This window comes from Pelophylax lessonae, assembly GCF_965119305.1.
Source record: "Pelophylax lessonae genome assembly, chromosome: 1".
NCBI lineage: Eukaryota > Metazoa > Chordata > Amphibia > Anura > Ranidae > Pelophylax > Pelophylax lessonae.
This window is the reverse complement of record NC_138768.1, coordinates 182,614,824-182,634,264: the sequence shown is the minus strand read 5'-3', so window position 1 is coordinate 182,634,264 and position 19,441 is coordinate 182,614,824. Positions and strand designations below refer to the sequence as shown.

Sequence of the window (19,441 nt, the reverse complement as noted above, 5' to 3'; positions counted from 1 at the left end):
TCCCCTGTACAGGTAATAAACCCGCACTTCCGGTCAGAAGTGTGATGAAGTGTCAGCTCCCCGGCCGAGCTATGTGGCCAGCTGCAGCGCCAGCGGAGGGAATGCAGAGCGGAGGAGGCGGGGTAGGTGGGAGGGCGTGGTCCGGAGGAGGTGTGGGCGGGGCTCCGCTTGATGTGTCCGCAGCTGGCGGCTGTGTATCTATGCAGAGTGGGCAGTCTCTGGCCGCCCCGCCGTGTACTATGGCGGCCGCTGTAGAAGTGAACGGGAGTAGCAGCTGTAGCGGGAGCAGCGACACGTCCAGTACGGGGGAGGAGGAGAGGATGAGGCGCCTATTCCAGACGTGTGATGGGGACGGGGACGGATATATCAGCAGGTAACACGGCTCCCTGCATGGAGAACACAACTTTCCAAGTTACTGACTAATAGTTCTCTGCAAGGGGGGGCCAGGACACCACACAGGGGGCAGGCCATGGAACATGGGAAGGGATGAGCCCTCTGCAAGGCTCAGCCACCTACCTGCATGGAGGTAGATTGGGGAGAGAAGGGACTGACAGCTGATGATGGGGAGGCTTCCAGCTGTTGCTTCTCTGCATGGGGTCACTGATTGGTGGATGCCTGTCACACTTTATAAGGTTAACCACTTTACCACCGGAGGATTTTGCTGTCTTACGTCCAGGCCACTTTTTGCGATTCGGCACGGTGCGACTTTAACTGACAATTGCGCGGTCGTGCGACGCCTCACCCAAACGACATTTACTTCGTTTTTTTCCCACAAACAGAGCTTTCTTTTGGTGATATTTGATCACCTGTGCGATTTTACTTTTTGCGCTATAAACAAAAAAAGAGCGTACATTTTAAAAAAATAATATTTTTCACATTTTTTTTTATATGAAATTCCCCCCCCCCCCAAAAAATGTAAAAATCTAAAATGTTTTTTCAATTTTTGGCCAATTTGTTTTCTGCTACCTATGTTTGGTAAAAAAAAAATCACAATAAGCGTATTTTGATTGGTTTGCGCAAAAGTTATTGCTTTTACTAACTAAGGGAAAGATTTCTGTCATTTTTGGTGGTTTGTTTATCAACGAGTAATGGTGGCGATCTGCGATTTTATTTTTTGCGGGACTGCGACATTGCGGCGGACAGATCGGACCCTTGACTGACATTTTTGACACTTTTGGGGGTACCAGTGACATTACTGCAGTAATCAGTGCTATACATATGCACTGTTACTGTAAAAATGACACTGGCAGGGAAGGGGTTAATTTTATTGGAGAGGGAGGGGTTAATGTATGCCTGGTGCTTACTGACATGGGGGGGGGGGGGGTGACTGAGTGACACAGGGACAGATCGCAGGTTCAGCTATGCTGAACCCTGCAGTCTGTCACTGTTTGTCACTTAGGAGATCCGCCCGCTTTGTTTACACAAGCGGGCGGATCTCCAGACTCGATTCCCCCACGATTGGGGAAGAGCGGCAGTGATCACCTCCCCTGGCCCGACTCCCACTGTGACTGAAAACAAGGGGAGGAGTCCAGTGACGTAGGTCTACGTCGCTGGATGGGAATGAGCCACTTTGCCGCAGTACAGTCAACTTGACTGGTCGGCAAGTGGTTAAAGAAGAACTGCAGACACACAAAACTTTAATTCTTCTTTATTCCTCAATAGGCACAAAATATAAAAATCAACCGTACATCTTTTCAAACCCAGATATTACCTAGTCAAAGTGGCAGTGACCTCATTACTGTGCTGTGCATAGAGCAGAGGTGTGGGAGGGGCCTTGCAGTCTCCACCCACTACAGGCTGCTTATAGAAGCTACAGGAGAGGGCGGAGACCAGACCAGTCACCCTGCACAGGGAGAGCAAGCAGCACTGACTGGTCTTTATTACAGGAAGGGTATATTGCACAGATAGAGAAGAAATACAGAAAGCTTGCCAAGATTTGGGCCTCGTGAACTTTAAGTGGCATAGGCGTTTTTTAAGCTGTAAAAAAAACCAGGGCCAGTGCGTTCTGGAGCAGCAGCGTTCAGCTGTAAAAACGCATAAGGTCCCTTTCACACATACAGTCGGTTCAGATCCGCCTGTCAGTTTTTCTGGCAGATCTGAACGGATTCCCCATGCATCTCTATGGGCCAGCGGATGTCAGAGGAGACATGTCCGCTGACATTCGATCCAGTCCATCAAATCCGGATGGATGGAAACATGGGCGTCCGCAGAACTCTTTTCAGTGGGGGGGCATCATTTTAAGGTCACCCATGCTCCGCCCCTTTTCAACAATTTCATGAAGGGGAGGGGCTTAGTCATTATACTTATTTTGAGTATTTTTAAAGCAAACAGCAGCATTTGTTTTTAAAGCATTTGTTAACCTAAAAAAAAATTGATTCTGTTCCCTTAAATCATGTTATACAGCACAGTGCTTTGCTGTTTAATTTGTCCCCTTTCTATCACCTAAAATACCAGGCTGATCCTGCCTGGCTATGTCCTCACCTCTGTAAACTGATCACAGTATACCATGGCTGCTGGGCCCCGATACTGTGGTCAGTCTGTGCCAACTGTCCTCTCTCCCCCCTCTCTCCCTGCCTGTCTGCTCCTGTGTCAGTGCCCGTCCCCCTTCCCCTCCTGCTGCTGTAGTTTAATTAAGGCTCCGTTCACATGTAGGCGTTTTGGGGTGTTTTGGGGCGTTTTTCTGCTCTAGGATCAGCTCTCAAAACGCCCAACAAGACAAATCCTATTCATTTCAATGGCCCCTGTTCACATCTGAGCGTTTTGAAGCTGTATACAAAACGCCCAACGCTCAAAAAAGTACATGAGCTTCTTTTTGGGCAGATTACAGGCGTTTTCCATTGATCTCTATTCAATCTAAAAACGCCTGCACAAAAATCGCGGCAAAAATCGCGGTAAAAAACGCCGCAAAAATCGCGGTAAAATCGCGGTAAAAAACGCGCGAAAAACGCTACGCTCAGGTGTGAATGTAGCCTTAAAGTTTCATATTCTGTCTACAGTCTGTTTAATAATCCTGTGTGCCCCTGTGTCTGTGTTTTATAAAAATAAGCCATTCTTTACAAGTTTTCAGAGCGCCATTCCTCGCTCACGTGACCCGTCACCTCTCTCCTCCTCCCCTCCCAACTGACATCAGTGAGGAATCCTTGGCCCCGCCCACTGCAGGCAGCTGTCAGACAGGGAGAGGAGAGAGCTAACGGGTCACGTGAGCGGTGCTCAGCCCTCTGGAAACTGGTAAAGAATGACTTATTTTTTTTTTTAAAACACATACACAGACACACATGATTATTAAACAGACCAGACAGGATGGTATAGAGTGGCTTAACAACCACTTGAAAGGGGAAGTTGAGATTCCAGTGGGGGGGAGGCATTTGCCCCCCCCTTGCGCCTACCTGCGGATGCCCATGGATGGAAACCCTATTTTCCATCCATCTGGCAGATCGGATGAGAACAGACAGATGGTCCGTTCTCATCCGATTCCCTCATAAAGGACAGCAGGGATCTGACACCTCCATCTCCGCACACAGAGCGAAGACAGAGATGTCATCCGCCTGCTCAGCGGGGATCAGCAGATCGATCCCCGCTGAGAAAAACTGAGTCCGTCGGCGCCGCCGTGGTAATGGACGTGTGAAAGGGGCCTTAGGCCGCATACAGCGTTAGGCCAGGTCAGACGTTTTTAAGCTGTAGTAGTTGGATTTGAGGTTGGAAAATAGAAGAGGGCAGAGAAGCTGCTAAAACGTGGCTAAAATGTGCATTACCTCCAATACAAAACGCTTCTAAAAGTGCGTTTTTATAGCCGCTTTTTCCTGGTGTCAGAACTGGCTTTGCAGCTCGTTTTTTCAAATGCCCTGTGTGCATGAGGTCTAAAAGTGTTCCTAAATCCATAACAGTAAAATCTATCTGTAGATGCAGAATAGCATGCTTGTTGTACTCGCTGTGTAACTTAAAGCGGTTGTATCCGCAAACAAAAAAAACAACCAAACCCGGCAGGACAAAGGCATAATGAGCTAGTATGCAATTTGTCTATTATGAAATACTTACCTTAGAAAGAAACCATGACAAGGTCGCCCGGACACTGCTGAGGCAGCTGACATCTTCCCTCGTCGTCTCTTCAGAGTTCGGCGGCTCCGGCGATGTGAGTGGCCGGAGCCGCAATGACATCACTCCCGCGCATGCGCACGGGAGTTCATTTTCCGGCACGGATCTCTGAAGGTTCGCCGGACCTTCAGAGCGCATGCGCCGCTGGTGTCAGCGGCTGCGTGCAGGGCGAAGATCTCCTAAACCGTTCAGGTTTGGGAGATATTAATTTTACCTACAGGTAAGCTTTATTATAGGCTTACCTATAGGTAAAAATTAAAAAGCAGAGTATAGTACCACTTTAAGTGATTATTCCTCTGCATTGTGTAAAAAGACAAAAAAAAACCTATAATATTGGCGCAAGTGAGGGTTCACTGTGTTAACCCAAAAGTCTCTACAGGCCACAATCATCGGTGCTGAACAGAGGGAAGTTAAAAGTCCATGAAAGGAGTCCATACATTTAAATTGCTGACTGTAGTTGCAGTTGGTGTGAGAGAGAGAAGTAGCTCTGGAGAAGAACAGGGAGAAAGACATGAGCGCCTTCTAAGTGCAGCATGTAAAAAACTTAAATCAAGCACAATAAAATTACTACTCACAAAGGTAGGGGCATGTAGCACTAATAGATGGCCATCGACATCAAAGTCCTGGGGGTCCCCGATGGAAGGCCTGAAGAAGGAGCACATGCTCCGCAACCGCGTTGCTTTACGTCTGGACATCACAACCCGTAAGTGACGTCAGTCAGCCCGACAATGGGATTTTGTGTACCACGGCGTGGGGAGCAGGGGAAGCCACAGAGGCAGTCCTGGACCACAGAAATAACGCTAACACCGCCATCGGGGACCCCCAGGACTGTGTTGTCGATGACCATCTATTAGCGCTACATGCCCATTATATGCCCACCTTTTTGTGAGTAGTAATTTTATTGTGTTTGATTAAAGTTTTTTACATGCTAAGGAGCTTGTGTCTTTCTCCTTATTGTGTAAAAAGGCTGTGTGATCCTCTATGCACAGATCCTCCACCTCCTGCATGTTCACTCTGGACAAGTCCAGATAAGACACACTCAGAGTAGTCTGGCTGCACATGCTCTGTATGGTCTCTATTGCTGGAGAGAACATTTCCTGTTTGGGTTAATCCTCTGCATTGTGTAAAAAGGGTGTTCGATTATCTCCTTCTTCCACAGACTCCCAAAAAAAAACCCTAATATTTACAGTCTATGTAGTCAGGCTGCACAGAGAGCGATTTTTTTTTTATTTTTTTGTTTGGAGGGTGCAAGTGATCAGCATAGGGCCAATCAGCACTTTCCAGACAGAGGGTTAGGGGGTCTTGAAGCCTGATAGGACATTTGTGGGAGAAATGAAAACTCCTCCTACAAGCTATCAGCAGTCACTGAAACAAGTCACAAGATTGTTCTAACTGCTGTATACTGCTCATAAATTCCTTTTTAATTTTTTTTATATCAGTTTATATTTACTAAAATAATTGCACTTCCATGTTCTGTGGGAGGCCAGATATAGTGAATGGGGCGTCCTGGCTTTAGTAGCTTTAGTAGCACTTTAAGGAAGAACACACCTGCCTTATATTTGTGTATTTTGAATTTTTACAAATCTTTGTTGACTTCCCCTCCTGAAATTGCTAGTTGCATAGAATAATGGGGCGGGGGGCGGGGGGGGGGGGGGTTATAGACCCTGTCAGTTGTTGAATACAGCCTATGCTGGGATATACAATGAACAACATTTATTAAGCCAACATTTTTGTTTTTGCCTCCATTTTTCATGAGCTGAACTCAAAGATCTAAGACTTTTTCTATGTAGACATAATGCCTATTTCTCTCAAATATTGTTCACAAATCTCTCTAAATCTGTGTTAGTGAACACTTCTCCTTTGCTTAAGCCCCGTACACACGTACCGATCGTCGGCCGAACGATCGGCCGTCTTTTGTCCAGGGCTGTCGTGTCTGTTGAAAACTACAAAAGACTGCACACGAATTTTGTCGGCCAACAACAGCCGACTGCAGAAGTGATGTCATGTGATGGTTAACTTTCCTTGTCTTCTTTTCTGAGCATGCCCAGTCTTGCAAATCTCCTGATTGTCGGCCGAATTCTGTACTGACTGGCGAACAATCGGCCGTTCTGGTGTTGGCCAACAAAAATTTTAATGCTTGCACGACAGATTCTGTTCGGCCGAAAATGCGCTGTCAGAAGCATCATACGAACAAGCCTACAATCGGCCGATCGGTCGTCGGACGAATATTGACGGCCGACAATCGGTACGTGTGTACGGGGCATTAGATAATCCATCCACCTTGACAAAATGAATGGGCTCAAATCGCACTGCAAACAATCACATGTGATTTTGAAAAGGAATGCAGTGTGATTCCTATCTGAACCCAGGCTAAAGTTGATCTTCACCCCTCTTTTACCCCTGCTAGCGTGTTGCAGATTCTTCTAAGGCCTCATGCAAACTGGACCTTTTTACAGCTGCTGTATTTGGCTTCAGACGTTTGTTTCTACAAGCAGTAAACTCCCCAGCATGTTATCCTATGTGTCATCCTATGTGTCCATGTACATACAGGCTGTTAGCAGCAGTTTTCTGGCTGGAAAAACCGCCAGAACTAGTGGGTTTTAAAGAGGAGTTTTTCAGCTTTAAAAACACTCTAACTCTGATAAAATCTGTAAAAAAACGCTAAAAAAATGTAGCCATTTGACGTTTATGTTTGAGCTATAAGGTTTTGTGGGAGTATAGTTCTGCTAAAATAACGCTACCGCTGAAAAACTCCTAAGGCTATAGCTTTTTACTGGCTTTTTGATAACCTGCATGAGGCCTTAAGATACTCACCCACCTAGTATATCCAGTGTTGTCCTGCTGAGATGCTCCTCCCTTCCGCCACCACTCAGGTCCCACACCGCCATCTTCTTGTGTGATGTCATCAGGAGGCTGCCTGCTCATTTGGATTCAGCCTGCGTGCCACACGATGTGCCACTGAGCTCTATTTTGAATTGAGGACTGTGCCACCAAGGATATGTGACATGTATATCCCAGGAGGCACAGGTAGCACAGTGCACATCATTTGCCTAGGCGAGTGATGTGTATGGGGGATGGGACAATAACTATTTTCTTTAAAGAAAAAAAAAAAGCTATTTGCGTATTCGGGAGGAGAAATATATCCTCTCAGGGTAAAGATCTACTTTGAGGGCCAGTCCACACTAGGAATCTCACAGGAATGTGCTGCACACTTCTGCACCATACAAAAGTAACGCATGCACTAGTTTTGGAAACGCACTGCGTTTGCAACCTGCATTTGGGGTATCATTACCATTGACACTGGCCACAGATTGAATCTGCAGTGCGTTTTTGAATGCGGTGCTGGAAATGTGCTCAGAACATGGGTTTCCTGAACTGTGTTCTGGTATGAATGGGGCCTCAGGTGCTGGATCAGCTGTGTATTTTTTTTAGTGAGGTTAAATGTTTGTTTGCTACATTGTATTGTCTGTGTCTTTTTGATAAATTGTGTACTTTACATAGAAATGTAAAGTGTTACTAAACCCAGGACCGTGCATTCACTATATCTGGTCTCTCACAGTACACAGAACATGGAAATGCAATAATTTTAGTAGGTAAAAACTGCTAAATACCTTTTCTCATCAGCAGTATATAGCAGTCTTGTGACTTTTTATCAGTGTCTGGTTAAAGCTTGTAGGAGGAGTTTTCATTCTACTGACTGTCCTATGAGGCTGCAGGACCTCTGACCCTCTGTCTGGACAGTGTTGATTGGCCCTGTGCCGATCACATGCATGTTGTCATGAAATCTGTGACACCTAAAAATCATAGCAATACAATTCCATGTACTTCAATGTAGGAGACAGACAGACTGTCATTGGCAGTCTTGTCCTATTGTCTATCTATTGAGGTGGCATGTGTATTGTGTTAAGTCTGCCTGTCCCATTGTTAAATGTTAATGACCTTCACAGAAAAAAAAAACTGCAGCAATGCACTCCAAACATAGCACTTGCAGAGTGCTTCCAAAAAGTATGTACTACCGGCAGATAAATTGAGGACAATGGAAGAAAGGGAGGAGACAGGATCAAACAGCCTTTTTACACAATGTAGAGATTAACCCCTTGGGTTACACAGTGAGTATAAGAAGCATGCTTTACTGCATATACAGACTGATTTTACTATTGTGGGTTTAGTAACCTTTTAAGGCACAACTGGGTGTTTTTACTGTGGCTATTATGATATTCTGGATTTTTTTTTTCTGCCTCTAAAAGCCTCTGCTTGTTCGTCTATGTGTCCACGCCTACAAAGGCGTTTAGAGACCAATAAACACTACCAGTACATCCAGGAGTAGCAGCGCTTTGGCAGAAAAAAGACTTAATGTTTATAAACACGTGTGAATAAGGCCCCATTCACACTGGGGCGACGCTACTTTGCTGGGCGACCTCATAGGTCGCGGCTCGCTGTTCGCCCCGCGACCTCGGAGCGGCCGGCACGGACTTCATAACATTGAAGTCTATGCAGGTCGCTCCGGGTCGCCCCAAAGAAGCTCCGGACCCTTTTTCTAAGTCGGAGCGACTTGTGTCGCTCCTATTAGAATGGGTCCGCAGCTTCTCTATGGAAGGCGACCTGTCAGGCGACCAGTTCACAGGTCACACAGGTCGCCCCAGTGTGAACGGGGGCTGATAGGTGTCTTTAGCAATTGAGCATTAAATAATTTCAATGACCAGAAAAAAAATAAATGCCCAAGTGCTTGACATGCCTAAACGCATTAAATGCGTTTACAATAATCAAGCATTTATTCTGCCATAACACTGCTGCCAGGAGGAAAGGAGTCTAGGAGAGATACCAAAACGTCCAGTGTGCAAGAGGCCCAAAGGTTACACTTTTGATATGCTATCTAGGAATATCTGTCTAAATGAAAAAAAAACTGGGATATGGATTTGAAATTGTAATATTATATAGTATGTATGTATATTATGTATGTATGTCCTATATTTCTCGCTGGAACATTACATTATATCAGTGCTTTGCCCTGAGTTTTGAGAAATGTATTGACACACAGTGATTTAAACAACTCTTGCATTGCAGTTCACAGTGCTGGGTTGTGAATTGGCCCTTCTATTCTCCTGGTTAGTGGCCCAAGTGTGCAGAATTAAAGCGGAACTAAACCCATCGATTTAACACTTTAAAAAAACTGTTGCATTCCTGGCACGTTCCAGGAATGTAACTGTCAAATTGGTTGTGCCAAACCATCAAGTGACTGTGGTGTCATAACTGATCAGATGTGCAGCGTCATGGCAGTTGAAGATCAAACCTATTAAGATGGCAGCCTTCTGGGCTGAAAATGATAGGAGGGTTTAGTTCAGTTTTAAGGTTGGGACCACTATCTGGCAAATGTGTAGCTGTGCAAGTGTCCCTTGTTATTGGGGTCCAGTTTTTACTAAGCAAGGGTTGGCCTGGTGCTGGAGCCCCCTTCCATTGTTGCGTACACCTGGACACTGTTTCGGGAGAAGTGTGATGCATTCCTAACCACCTCCACTCTACAGCTTTGTAAATAAACCCCTGGGGGTGGTGGGGGTGTTGATCTGGACCCTTTATGTCTGTTTATAAATGTTATAAATGGCACTTCTGAAAGAACATTCATACAGCTGTTGCGCCCATGAGTGGCTGTGACCTAACCTGTCACAGCTACAATGCACAGAGCTAGAAGATAGGCTCTCTACCTTGTGATCTCTTTAAACCAATCATCGTAAACACTGGTAGTGTTTACAAACATTTGATCCATTTTCAACAGCTAAGTGGTGGTGGTGGGGGTTGGGGTTGGTGGCGGCAGAGATAAGCCTCTCTGTGGCTGCACATGACCCGGCAGAGGAGTTCTGTTCTCTCTTTCTGTCTGCTGAGGCAAGGTTGGGGCAGAGATGAGGGAGATGAAATGACCCGGAGGGGAGTTCCCGATTCAGCCCGCCGGTCTTGTTTGACACATGTGGTGTAAGAAATGGGTTGTTATGGATGCAAAGGTGCAGCATACAACCTGATGCCAGCAGCCTGTAACAATCTGTCATGCTAAATTCCCTGCTATGCTTTCATTCATAGGCTTTTGTTCTTTGTCAGTCTTGGAGGCTTAGCATCACCCTGTCTCCACTTTTGCAGATGTCTCTCTAGCTAACCGTTTGCTAAGGATGACCTGTGTGTGCTCCTGGCCCAAGCTGAGTTTTGTGTGTCCAAAGACGCATATGATGCAAACAAACCACACTCCTACACGCTCCTACTAGCGGTTTGCGTGATGGCAGCAGGAGCCTATCACTTAGCTGCCCTCAATGTCTTTTGAGGAATTGGGAAATTCAAGGAGTGATTAAAAGTACTGGGACATTTTTTACTTTAACGCCCCGTACACACGTACTGATCGTCGGCCGAACGATCGGCCGTCTTTTGTCCAGGGCTGTCGTGTCTGTTGAAAACTTCAAAAGACTGCACATGAATTTTGTCGGCCAACAACAGCCGACTGCAGAAGTGATGGCTAACTTTCCTTGTCTCTTTTCTTTTCTGAGCATGCCCAGTCTTGCTAATCTGCTGTCTGTCGGCCGAAATCTGTACTGACTGGCGAACAATTGGCCGTTCTGGTGTTGGCCAACAAAAATGTTAATGCCTGCACGACAGATTCTGTTCGGCCGAAAATGCGCTGTTGGCTTTCGGAAGCATCATACTAACAAGCCTACAATCGGCCGACAATCGGTACATGTGTACGGGGCTTTACTGTTGCATTTACAGCATTAATCTATGGCATTTGTTAAATTTTAAAGTCAACAGCTACAAATACTGTAGCTGCCGACTTTTAATAAAAAGACACTTGCCAGCCTAGGAGTCTAGTGCTGGATTCACCCGGACTCGTTTTTCGCTGGTCTTTTGATCCCCGGCACCACAATCATGACTGTGGGAAGCTAGCTGTTGCTTCCTCATTTTTCACAACCAGCTCCGCGCTGCACTTTCACACTGGTCCTGCAGCCTCCTGGGACTAGTCACATGTTCCAGGAGGCTGTGGGGGGAGTTTGAACTTTCTCGCTTCTCACCTAGAGGATATTTGTGGAAGTGAGTACTGGTCTCCCAGAAAAGGAAATAAACTGCCAGTAATGGAGGAGGAGGAGAATGAGCAGAACATTTACTTTAGGTATAAAGTTCTACTTTTAAGGTAAAAATATAGCCTTTATTAATACTTTTGGGTTTGAAAATAAAAGCAAGAATCTGATTGGTTGCTATGCACAGCTTCTCCAGCCTTGGTGAATTCCCCTTCTTGCATTACTTACGCTTTTTAACAGGAAATGTAAACTATTAGGTTAGGAAGAATCGACAAACCTTGTGCTGTTTGCGGGCAGCGTAGATAGACCATACTAAGTAAGAAGCTGGAAACAATATAGTGTAATACAGCTAAAGCCTGATTGCAGTATAAGGAAATCAGTCCCCAAAAATGTAAATAAGTACTCCTCATTTCTCCAGCACTGCCCCTGTAGTAAGTCTTATCTGCCACTGGATAGTGCTGTTTTTCCATCTGAACAACTTCCTTCCTTCCAAGGACTTGCCCTCCATGGGCATTAATCCAAGAGAAATAGAAAATGGTTTTATAGACTTTGGGGGGAGGGGACTGGGGCAACTGGAGCTGTGCATTGACTCTTGTTGAGAAAAAAAGGTTACACAAGCATGCTATTTTAAAATACAGTTGTAATACTTCTAATTACCAACTAATTTGATTTCCGTCTTCACTCTATTTTAGAGGAACAGCTGCCACTAGAATCTTATGCATCCAACCCTTTGTGGTGTATTGGATGCCTGTGTCTCTCTTGGCTTCGCACTGTGACTCTGGCCTTCTTTGTACCCCCCACCCATCCCTAGCCGCTTCATCATTAGTGTGTCCCTACAGCAAATTCTAGTGGCTGCTTTATCTCTACAGTAATAGCATTTGTTGCCTGTGTGCAGTGCTGGGCCAAGCATCAAGCTCTGTCTCATGAGGAAGGTTGGTGAGTAGTAGTATTTTTTCATACCTGGTATTTTTCTAGCACTGGCTAAAGTGAGTTAAGTAATTATGTCTCTCCAATGTTCTGGTCTTTGCTTTCCTCACTGCACTGCATTGCATTCCCTAAGCAGAGTTGTATAAAGTACTCAAAGCCATACTTGAGTAAAAGTACAAGTGCTCGATCAAAAAGTGACTTGAGTAGAAGTACTAAAGTATTCAACATTTTTTGTACTTAAAGCGGAGTTCCAGCCATTTACTCACCTGTCCAACGGTCCAGCGATGCGGCCGCCGGAAGCCTCGATCCTCTCCCTCGGCGCCGGCATCACTGCTGTGGGCACCCGGCTGTTACAGTTTGCGGCTTCACAGCCGGGTACCCACTGCGCATGCGCGAGTCGCGCTGCGCGCCGTGATTGGCCGGCAATCTTCTGGGACCTCTGACGTGTCCCAGAAGATTGCAGGGAGGGAGGGGGAGAGGAGAACTTCCGCTCAGGGCGCCGCGGCGCTCCGAGCGGAAGTGGGAGCGGGTACCTGTCAAAACTAGGTACCCGCTCCCCCCCCCAAAAAATGACATGCCAAATGTGGCATGTCGGGGGGTCAGGACTCCCTAAAGCGGAAGTTCCACTTTTGGGTGGAACTCCGCTTTAAGTATTGCAAGTCGTTTTTTTTTTTTTTTAATTTTGCTACTCAAGTACTGAAAGTAAAAGTGCAAGTACTGTGCTATGTAGTTATTAACCACTTAAGCCCTGGAAGATTTTACCCCCTTCCTGACCAGGGGGTATTTTGCGATTCGGCACTGCGTGACTTTAACGGACAATTGCGCAGTCGTGCGACGCTGTACCTAAACAAATTTGACGTCCTTTTTTTCCCACAAACAGAGCTTTCTTTTGGTGGTATTTGATCACCTGTGCCTTTTTTTTTTTTTGATCACGCGCTATAAACAAAAAAAGAGCGTCAATTGTGCAAAAATAACAATATTTTTCACTTTTTTTATATGAAATTCCCCCCCAAAAAAAAGTAAAAATCAAAATTTTTTAACATTTTCGGCCAATTTGTTTTATGCTACATATGTTTGGTAAAAAAAATCGCAAAAAGTGTATTTTGATTGGTTTGCGCAAAAGTTATTGCGTTTACTAACAAAGGGAAAGATTTTTGTCATTTTTGTTGGTTTTTTTTTTTTTAACGCGTAATGGCGGCGATCTGCGTTTTTTTTTTTTGCGGTACTGCGACATTGGAGCAGACGGATCGGACCCTTGACTGACATTTTTGACACTTTTGGGGTTACCAGTGACATTTCTACAGTAATCAGTGCTATATATATATATATATATATATATATATATATATATATATATATATATATATATATATATATATATATATATATATATATGCACTGTTACTGTAAAAATACACTGGCAGTGAAGGGGTTAACTTTATTTGAGAGGGAGGGGCTGTGTGTGTCCCTAGGGGCGTGATTCTAACTGTGATTGGCTGTCTGTTGAGCTGTAGTTACACTGATCAACGGTCCTACATAGTAGAACCGTATGATCAGTGTTTCTACACAGGGGAGAATGACAGGCAGCTTGTTTACACAAGCTGCCTGCCTTTCTCCCTCTCCCCCGACGATCGCAGAGTGAGCGGCGGACATCGGGTCCGCTGGTCACACGCGCGAGCGCTCGCTCCCCAGAGCCTCACAGGCTAGTGACGTATATTTACGTCACTTTGCCTGTGAGGGGCTGACCGCTGCAGTAAATCTACTTGTGGCGGTCGGCAAGCGGTTAAAGAAAGAAGTCAAAAGTTTGAACATCATATTGTTTTTTATTATTTCAAATGCAAGTAGCTTTTATTTTCGTATGCGCTGATAATACACATGTTTTGAGCTTCATGAAACCTGCCATCTACTGATCTGGCAGTGGTAATTTTTAGAATTGTAACGAGTAACTATGCAACACAAAAAAAATATCAGAGTAGAAGTATTGAAATCATCGAAAAAATGTAGTGAAGTAAAAGTGGAAGTAGGAGAAAAAAATTCTTCTATAGGAAAGTACAGATACCGCCTTTCGGTACTTAAAGCGGAGTTCCGGGCACAAAATCGATATTTTTTTTTTTTTTGTGCCCGTCCGCTAGTTCAGCATAACCTGAAAAGGAATTGGATAGTTAGGTTTTTTTTTTTTTTAAAAAACTCACCTTGTAATTGACGATCGTAAATACTCACTTCAGGGTACTTCCTCCCTCAGCGCTGCGGCTCCGCTGTCACCTCCTGCGCTGCGATGATTCCTGGGAGCTAAACGTCATCGCTCCCAGGAATCAATGCGACGGCACCGGCCCCGCTCGTCACTTCCGAGCGACGCCGCATTCCCCTGCTAAACAGCTTCTGGGCATGCCCAGAAGCTGTTTAGGAATGCGGCGCCGCACCGGAAGTGACGAGAGGGGCCGGTGCAGGCGCATTCTGGGACAAGAAGACGCGGAAGAAGACACAGAAGAGGACCGCGCCGGCTTCAGCTGCCCACAAGAGAGATGGAAACGCTGTGGAAGAAATTTTATAAGTAAGTATTTCTTCTAAAAGGTAAGTGCGAACCGGGACAGATCAGAGGCTAGCCATTGTGGAATGTGCTAGCCCTGACTGTCTCGGGGGTATGTTTATTAAAAAATGACATCTGTGGCCGGAACTCCGCTTTTAAGTACAGTAGTGAAGTAGTTCTACTTAGTTACTATACATCTCTGTCCCTAAGTTCCTTCACTTATGTTTGGATGTTGGGTTTTTGGGATGTACACGCTTCTTTCTCAGTATATTGCAGGGTTGTGAAGCTTGTTCAAGATCCTTAATAGTTTTTCGGACACTCCCAGTTACCTACAGAATGACTATTTGTCCACGTGTTTTGCTTCTCCCCTTTTTTTGAAGGACTGTTTGTTTTTTGCTTGACCTTGTAGATGTTTAAGAGCTGGTCCACACTGCCGTGACTTGTCAGCCTGACAAGTCGCGCTCCCTCGCGGTCCATTGACCGCTACAGGACCCGTTCTAATAGGAGCGACACAAGTCGCTCCGACTTAGAAAAAGGGTCCTGTACTACTTCGGGGCGACCTCGGAGCGACTTGCATAGACTTCCATTATGTGAAGTCCCTGCAAGTCGCTCCGAAGTCGTGGTGCATGGCAATGCACAAGTCGCCCCCGAAGTAGTACAGAGTCGTGTGGCCTTAGTGTGAACCGACTCTTAAAGTGGAGTTCCACCCTAAAATGATACTTACCTCCATCTTCTCGCTCTGGGTCACCTGAAAAACAAATGGATAATCGCTTTTTTTTTTTTTTTTTTTTTTTTACTTGCCTCGTAGAGAAGAAAATATACTTACCTTACTTCCTTCTTCCTCCCCTCGGCGGCCGCGGCCCGTCGTCACTTCCTGGCTTTGCAATGATTCCTGGGAGCTGAACGTCATCGCTCCCAGGAATCATTGTGCCTGCACCGGCCCCGACGTCAGTTCCGGGGCGCGCGCGTCATTCCCTTCTAAACAGCTTCTGGGCATGCCCAGAAGCTGTGGAGGGATGACGCGCGCGCATCGGAAGTGACGGCGAGGCCGGTGCAGTGCATTGTGCGACCGAAGAAGACGGAAGAGGACGCCGAAGAGGATCGCGCTGGCTTCAAGCTGCCCACACCTGAGATGGCAGCGCTGGACAATACTTTTTCAACGTAATTATTTGTCCTAAAAGGTAAGTGCAACCCGGGAAAGATCAGAGGCTAGCCATTGTGGAATGTACTAGCCCTGACTGTCCCGGGGGTATTTTTATTAAAAAACTCCGCTTTAAAGTCCCATGACCATTGCCTTGTTTTTATGCACTTTTATTTGTTTTGGGATGTTCCACTATCATCCTTTTCTCTTCCATGATTACTTCCCTGTTCTTTTATTGCTGGCCTATAGTTGGCAGTTGGTGAATTTCGTTAATGTCCTCCCTTTCCCTAGCATACTGGACTAGCTGAGCTTGTTTGGTAAATTCAACCATTCTTTAAAGGATCAAACATAGTTTTGATATTAAGTGTGTGATTTTTATCAGCTTTCTAAAGCCTCAGTGGTGAAGTGGGTTTGTCTCGCTTGTACAGTATTTTAACATAGGGAATAAATAATGGGACACTTTTTTTTCTTCCTTTGAGAAACATGGAGTCTATTATTGCTGACTTTGGGTTCTGCAAATGCTAGTTGCTTGGTGGACATGTGGACTGACTGTTTTAGTACTTTTGCATCACTACTCAAGAAAATGTATGTAGGGGCTTTCCAAATGCTTAATCTTGTCTGACGGTGACCCTGAAGCCAGGAGATTGACACCATTGAGGTGACTAGCATTTTCAGAAAATGGTCAGCACTGAAAGCCCCCCTATTTTCCCTCCTTTACTGATTTCTTCCTTTTGAGTTTATCAGTAGCTGAAATACAAGTAAACCCTACATACGCTGTCAATGGATTGTACATTTTTGTATACTTGCTCTCCCAGTGCAAATATTTGTTACTGCGTATTGCAAGCCTTGTTTCCGAATGAAATGGAAAGACAGCCCTGCATAGGCTTAATATTCTGTTTGTTGTGTGGTTTTCTTTTTTTCTTTTTCTTTTTTTCTGTGAAATTTGAGGAAACCCTAGGACTAGTTAAATTTTTATATTTTTCTTTTGTTTTTTTGTTTTTTGCTTCTTAGCACACAAATTCTGTCCTCTGTAGAGTTGTGAAGTTATTATTCTTGGCGCTCATAAAGCTGACTGTGAAGTCTCCTTTGTTACTTCTCTGGGGTCGTTTTTTTGGGCCATGAAAGAACTTTGTCCAGATCTCTGCTTTATGTCTGTATGTCTGTTACTGTCTGAGGTAATGTTTTTGGATTACATTTTATTAATGCTTTTTAAGCTAAAATAACAACAAAACTGTTTTATTTAAAGGCTTATTGTGCATCTAAAAAAAACTCTTCAATTGGATGTGATTCTATGCACTGTGATGCACTTTTGTTGCTGCCAAAGGCACATCAGGTCAAAAAATTCACATCCAGGAAATAATTCACAACAGTTTCATCCAGAATTACATCAAAATACAAATCGACACGCTGATAAATGCTTTGGATGCATTCATCCAATATTTAAGCGCTCCTTATGCATTGCCACTATTAGGGCTAGAGATGTGCCTTGATATGAGATACACACATATATAAATCCAGATTTCCTTCTTTTCTTTGTGGTATCGTTTAAATGATTTGTGAATAATATATTGTGGCAGATCAAAGCAGCACCATACTTATTATAGATGATGAGCAATATTTGCTTTATAGTTGACAAACTATTTTATGAGACACTACACGGTGTTGGTTGTTTTCTCTTTATATCACTTCTTTTTTTTTTTTTTTTTTTATGTATATTGGCATTAGCGTATGCATGGTAATTTGGCATGACATGATATATATACACATAGAAAATGTGCATGTTGTGAGTGGTTTACATGCACATGGGTTCATGCTGAGTACTAATGCAGTTTTGCATTTGTGTATATATAGTTTTGAAGATTTGGTATGATTTTATACAAATTTTATATATTTTAATAATCGGAGTGTAATTTTTATGAAGGAGGGCTTTTGAGCTGTATATGGGTCGCATATAGTAGTATGATTGATCAGGCAGCCTGAGTGAACTTCTAATGACCTGAACTGTATTTTTAGATATTAACCCACTGCCCTGTTAGGGTAAGAAAGGGTTCATGAGCCGAATGAAGAAGGGATACGCATGCCAGATTCCATTAGCGATATAAGATTTGACCTCCCACAATGGCGGTGACTGCTGTAATATTCCGCGGAACATCCGGTGTCACTGCCTGGCCGTGAATGCGCACCACCTATTGAGGAGAGAGCTTAAAAGGAGGTGGCTGTGCCACGTGCCCACGCTCTCCGTTGAAGTCCTTTGATGACGAAACGCGTTAGCACCCCTGCAACCCAAAACGTCTGACGTCACACCAGGAACTGCGCCTTCTAGGTACAGAGTGGCAGGGGATAAGCGGTGTTGGACAGCCTAGATCGTAAGGGTGCTGTATTCTAAACTACGCTTAATACTTGGAGATTATATGTGAGTGCAATGTAAAGGGATTAGGATGCATGTATTAATAAATTGAGTTTACATACTACACTATAAGTCAACTTATAATTGCATGGCTTCTGCATGAACCCGGAGTTTTCTGGTTGGAGAGTCTAAGTGCAGGAACAGGGAGGATCAGAGACCAGTGGACCATTCCCTTATGATAGTGAGCAGCACTATCACAAACGTCACAAAGGCGCAGCTTACAGATACCTGTCGGTGAGTGAGTACTACCTAGGGGTGCCACTGAGGTGTGGTGAAGGTGCACGTGTATATATCGAGCACAGAAGGCTGACTTGTCCACTGTTTACCAGCTTGCACGTCACTTATAAAGACTTTCTTGGTTATATATATCAGGATTTAAGGCACTAAGTCTTAGCGCTGCTAGTGGATTTTCTCTGTGAGGGGATATATGCTCCTTTTTTTTTTTTTTTTTAACATTGAGTTGTATATATTTAATAGCAGCTGCTATATTATGTTTTAATGACATTTTATATCATTATTTTATTATCCATAAGCGCTGGTTGAGTGGGGTATAGTGATCTTAGGACGTCTTTCCTTGCTCCTTTTTTGATAATTGGATGTGATTACATGCACTGTGATGCACTTTTGTTGCTGCCAAAGGCACATCAGGTCAAAAATTCACATCCAGGAAATACTTTAACAGTTTCATCCAGAATTAAATCAAAATACACATTGACCCGTTGATACATGCTTTGGATGCATTCATCCAGAATTGAAGCGCTCATCATGCATTGCACTCGTGCACACACGTGTGAACAGATCGTTTTGACAATAGAATATTTTGAAGTTAATTTTATATGTTTCATATTGTATAGAGACTTGGTGTGAATGATGTGGATTCCCTTTTTACTACAGATTTGATGGATGGACAGAAGATTTTTCTCTTGCCTGCTTGCTGTGTGCTTGTATTCAGGGAGCAGCCATGGCTTGTGAACTGGGCACTGCGATTAGCTGAATTTGTGTTTCCTGTACTCCTAAAAACTAGAATGTCACTCATTTTCAATATTCTAGGTACTGTCATTTGAAAGATGTGCTGTGAATTAAGGGTTCTACTGTATAATGCAGCTGACATTTGTATAGGAAGGAAGGTATTAATTTGTGTGTGTGTGTGTGTTTTTGCTTTTTATTGTTGAGATTTTTCTTGTTCTTCCTGTCTAAGACACAGCTAGAAGTGGGTGGAAATCTCTCTAAAGCTGGCCATAGATGGCACGATTTTCTTTCTGCAACCATAGGTTGCAGGAAAGAAAATAATTTGATTC

The 19,441-nt window shown here is 44.4% G+C and overlaps 1 protein-coding gene across 1 annotated transcript in view; it reads left to right on the top strand.

Annotated features, from left to right (window-relative positions):
- Positions 1 to 200: 200 nt before the first annotated feature.
- Positions 201 to 19,441, top strand: part of MCC (MCC regulator of WNT signaling pathway) — a gene marked incomplete at its 5' end in the record, with an annotated part of 565,928 nt that continues 546,687 nt past the window's right edge. The window contains one exon of the mRNA XM_082243687.1: positions 201 to 373. Within this exon, the coding sequence (XP_082099813.1) occupies positions 201 to 373 (173 nt within the window). The remainder of the gene's footprint in view (positions 374 to 19,441) is intronic.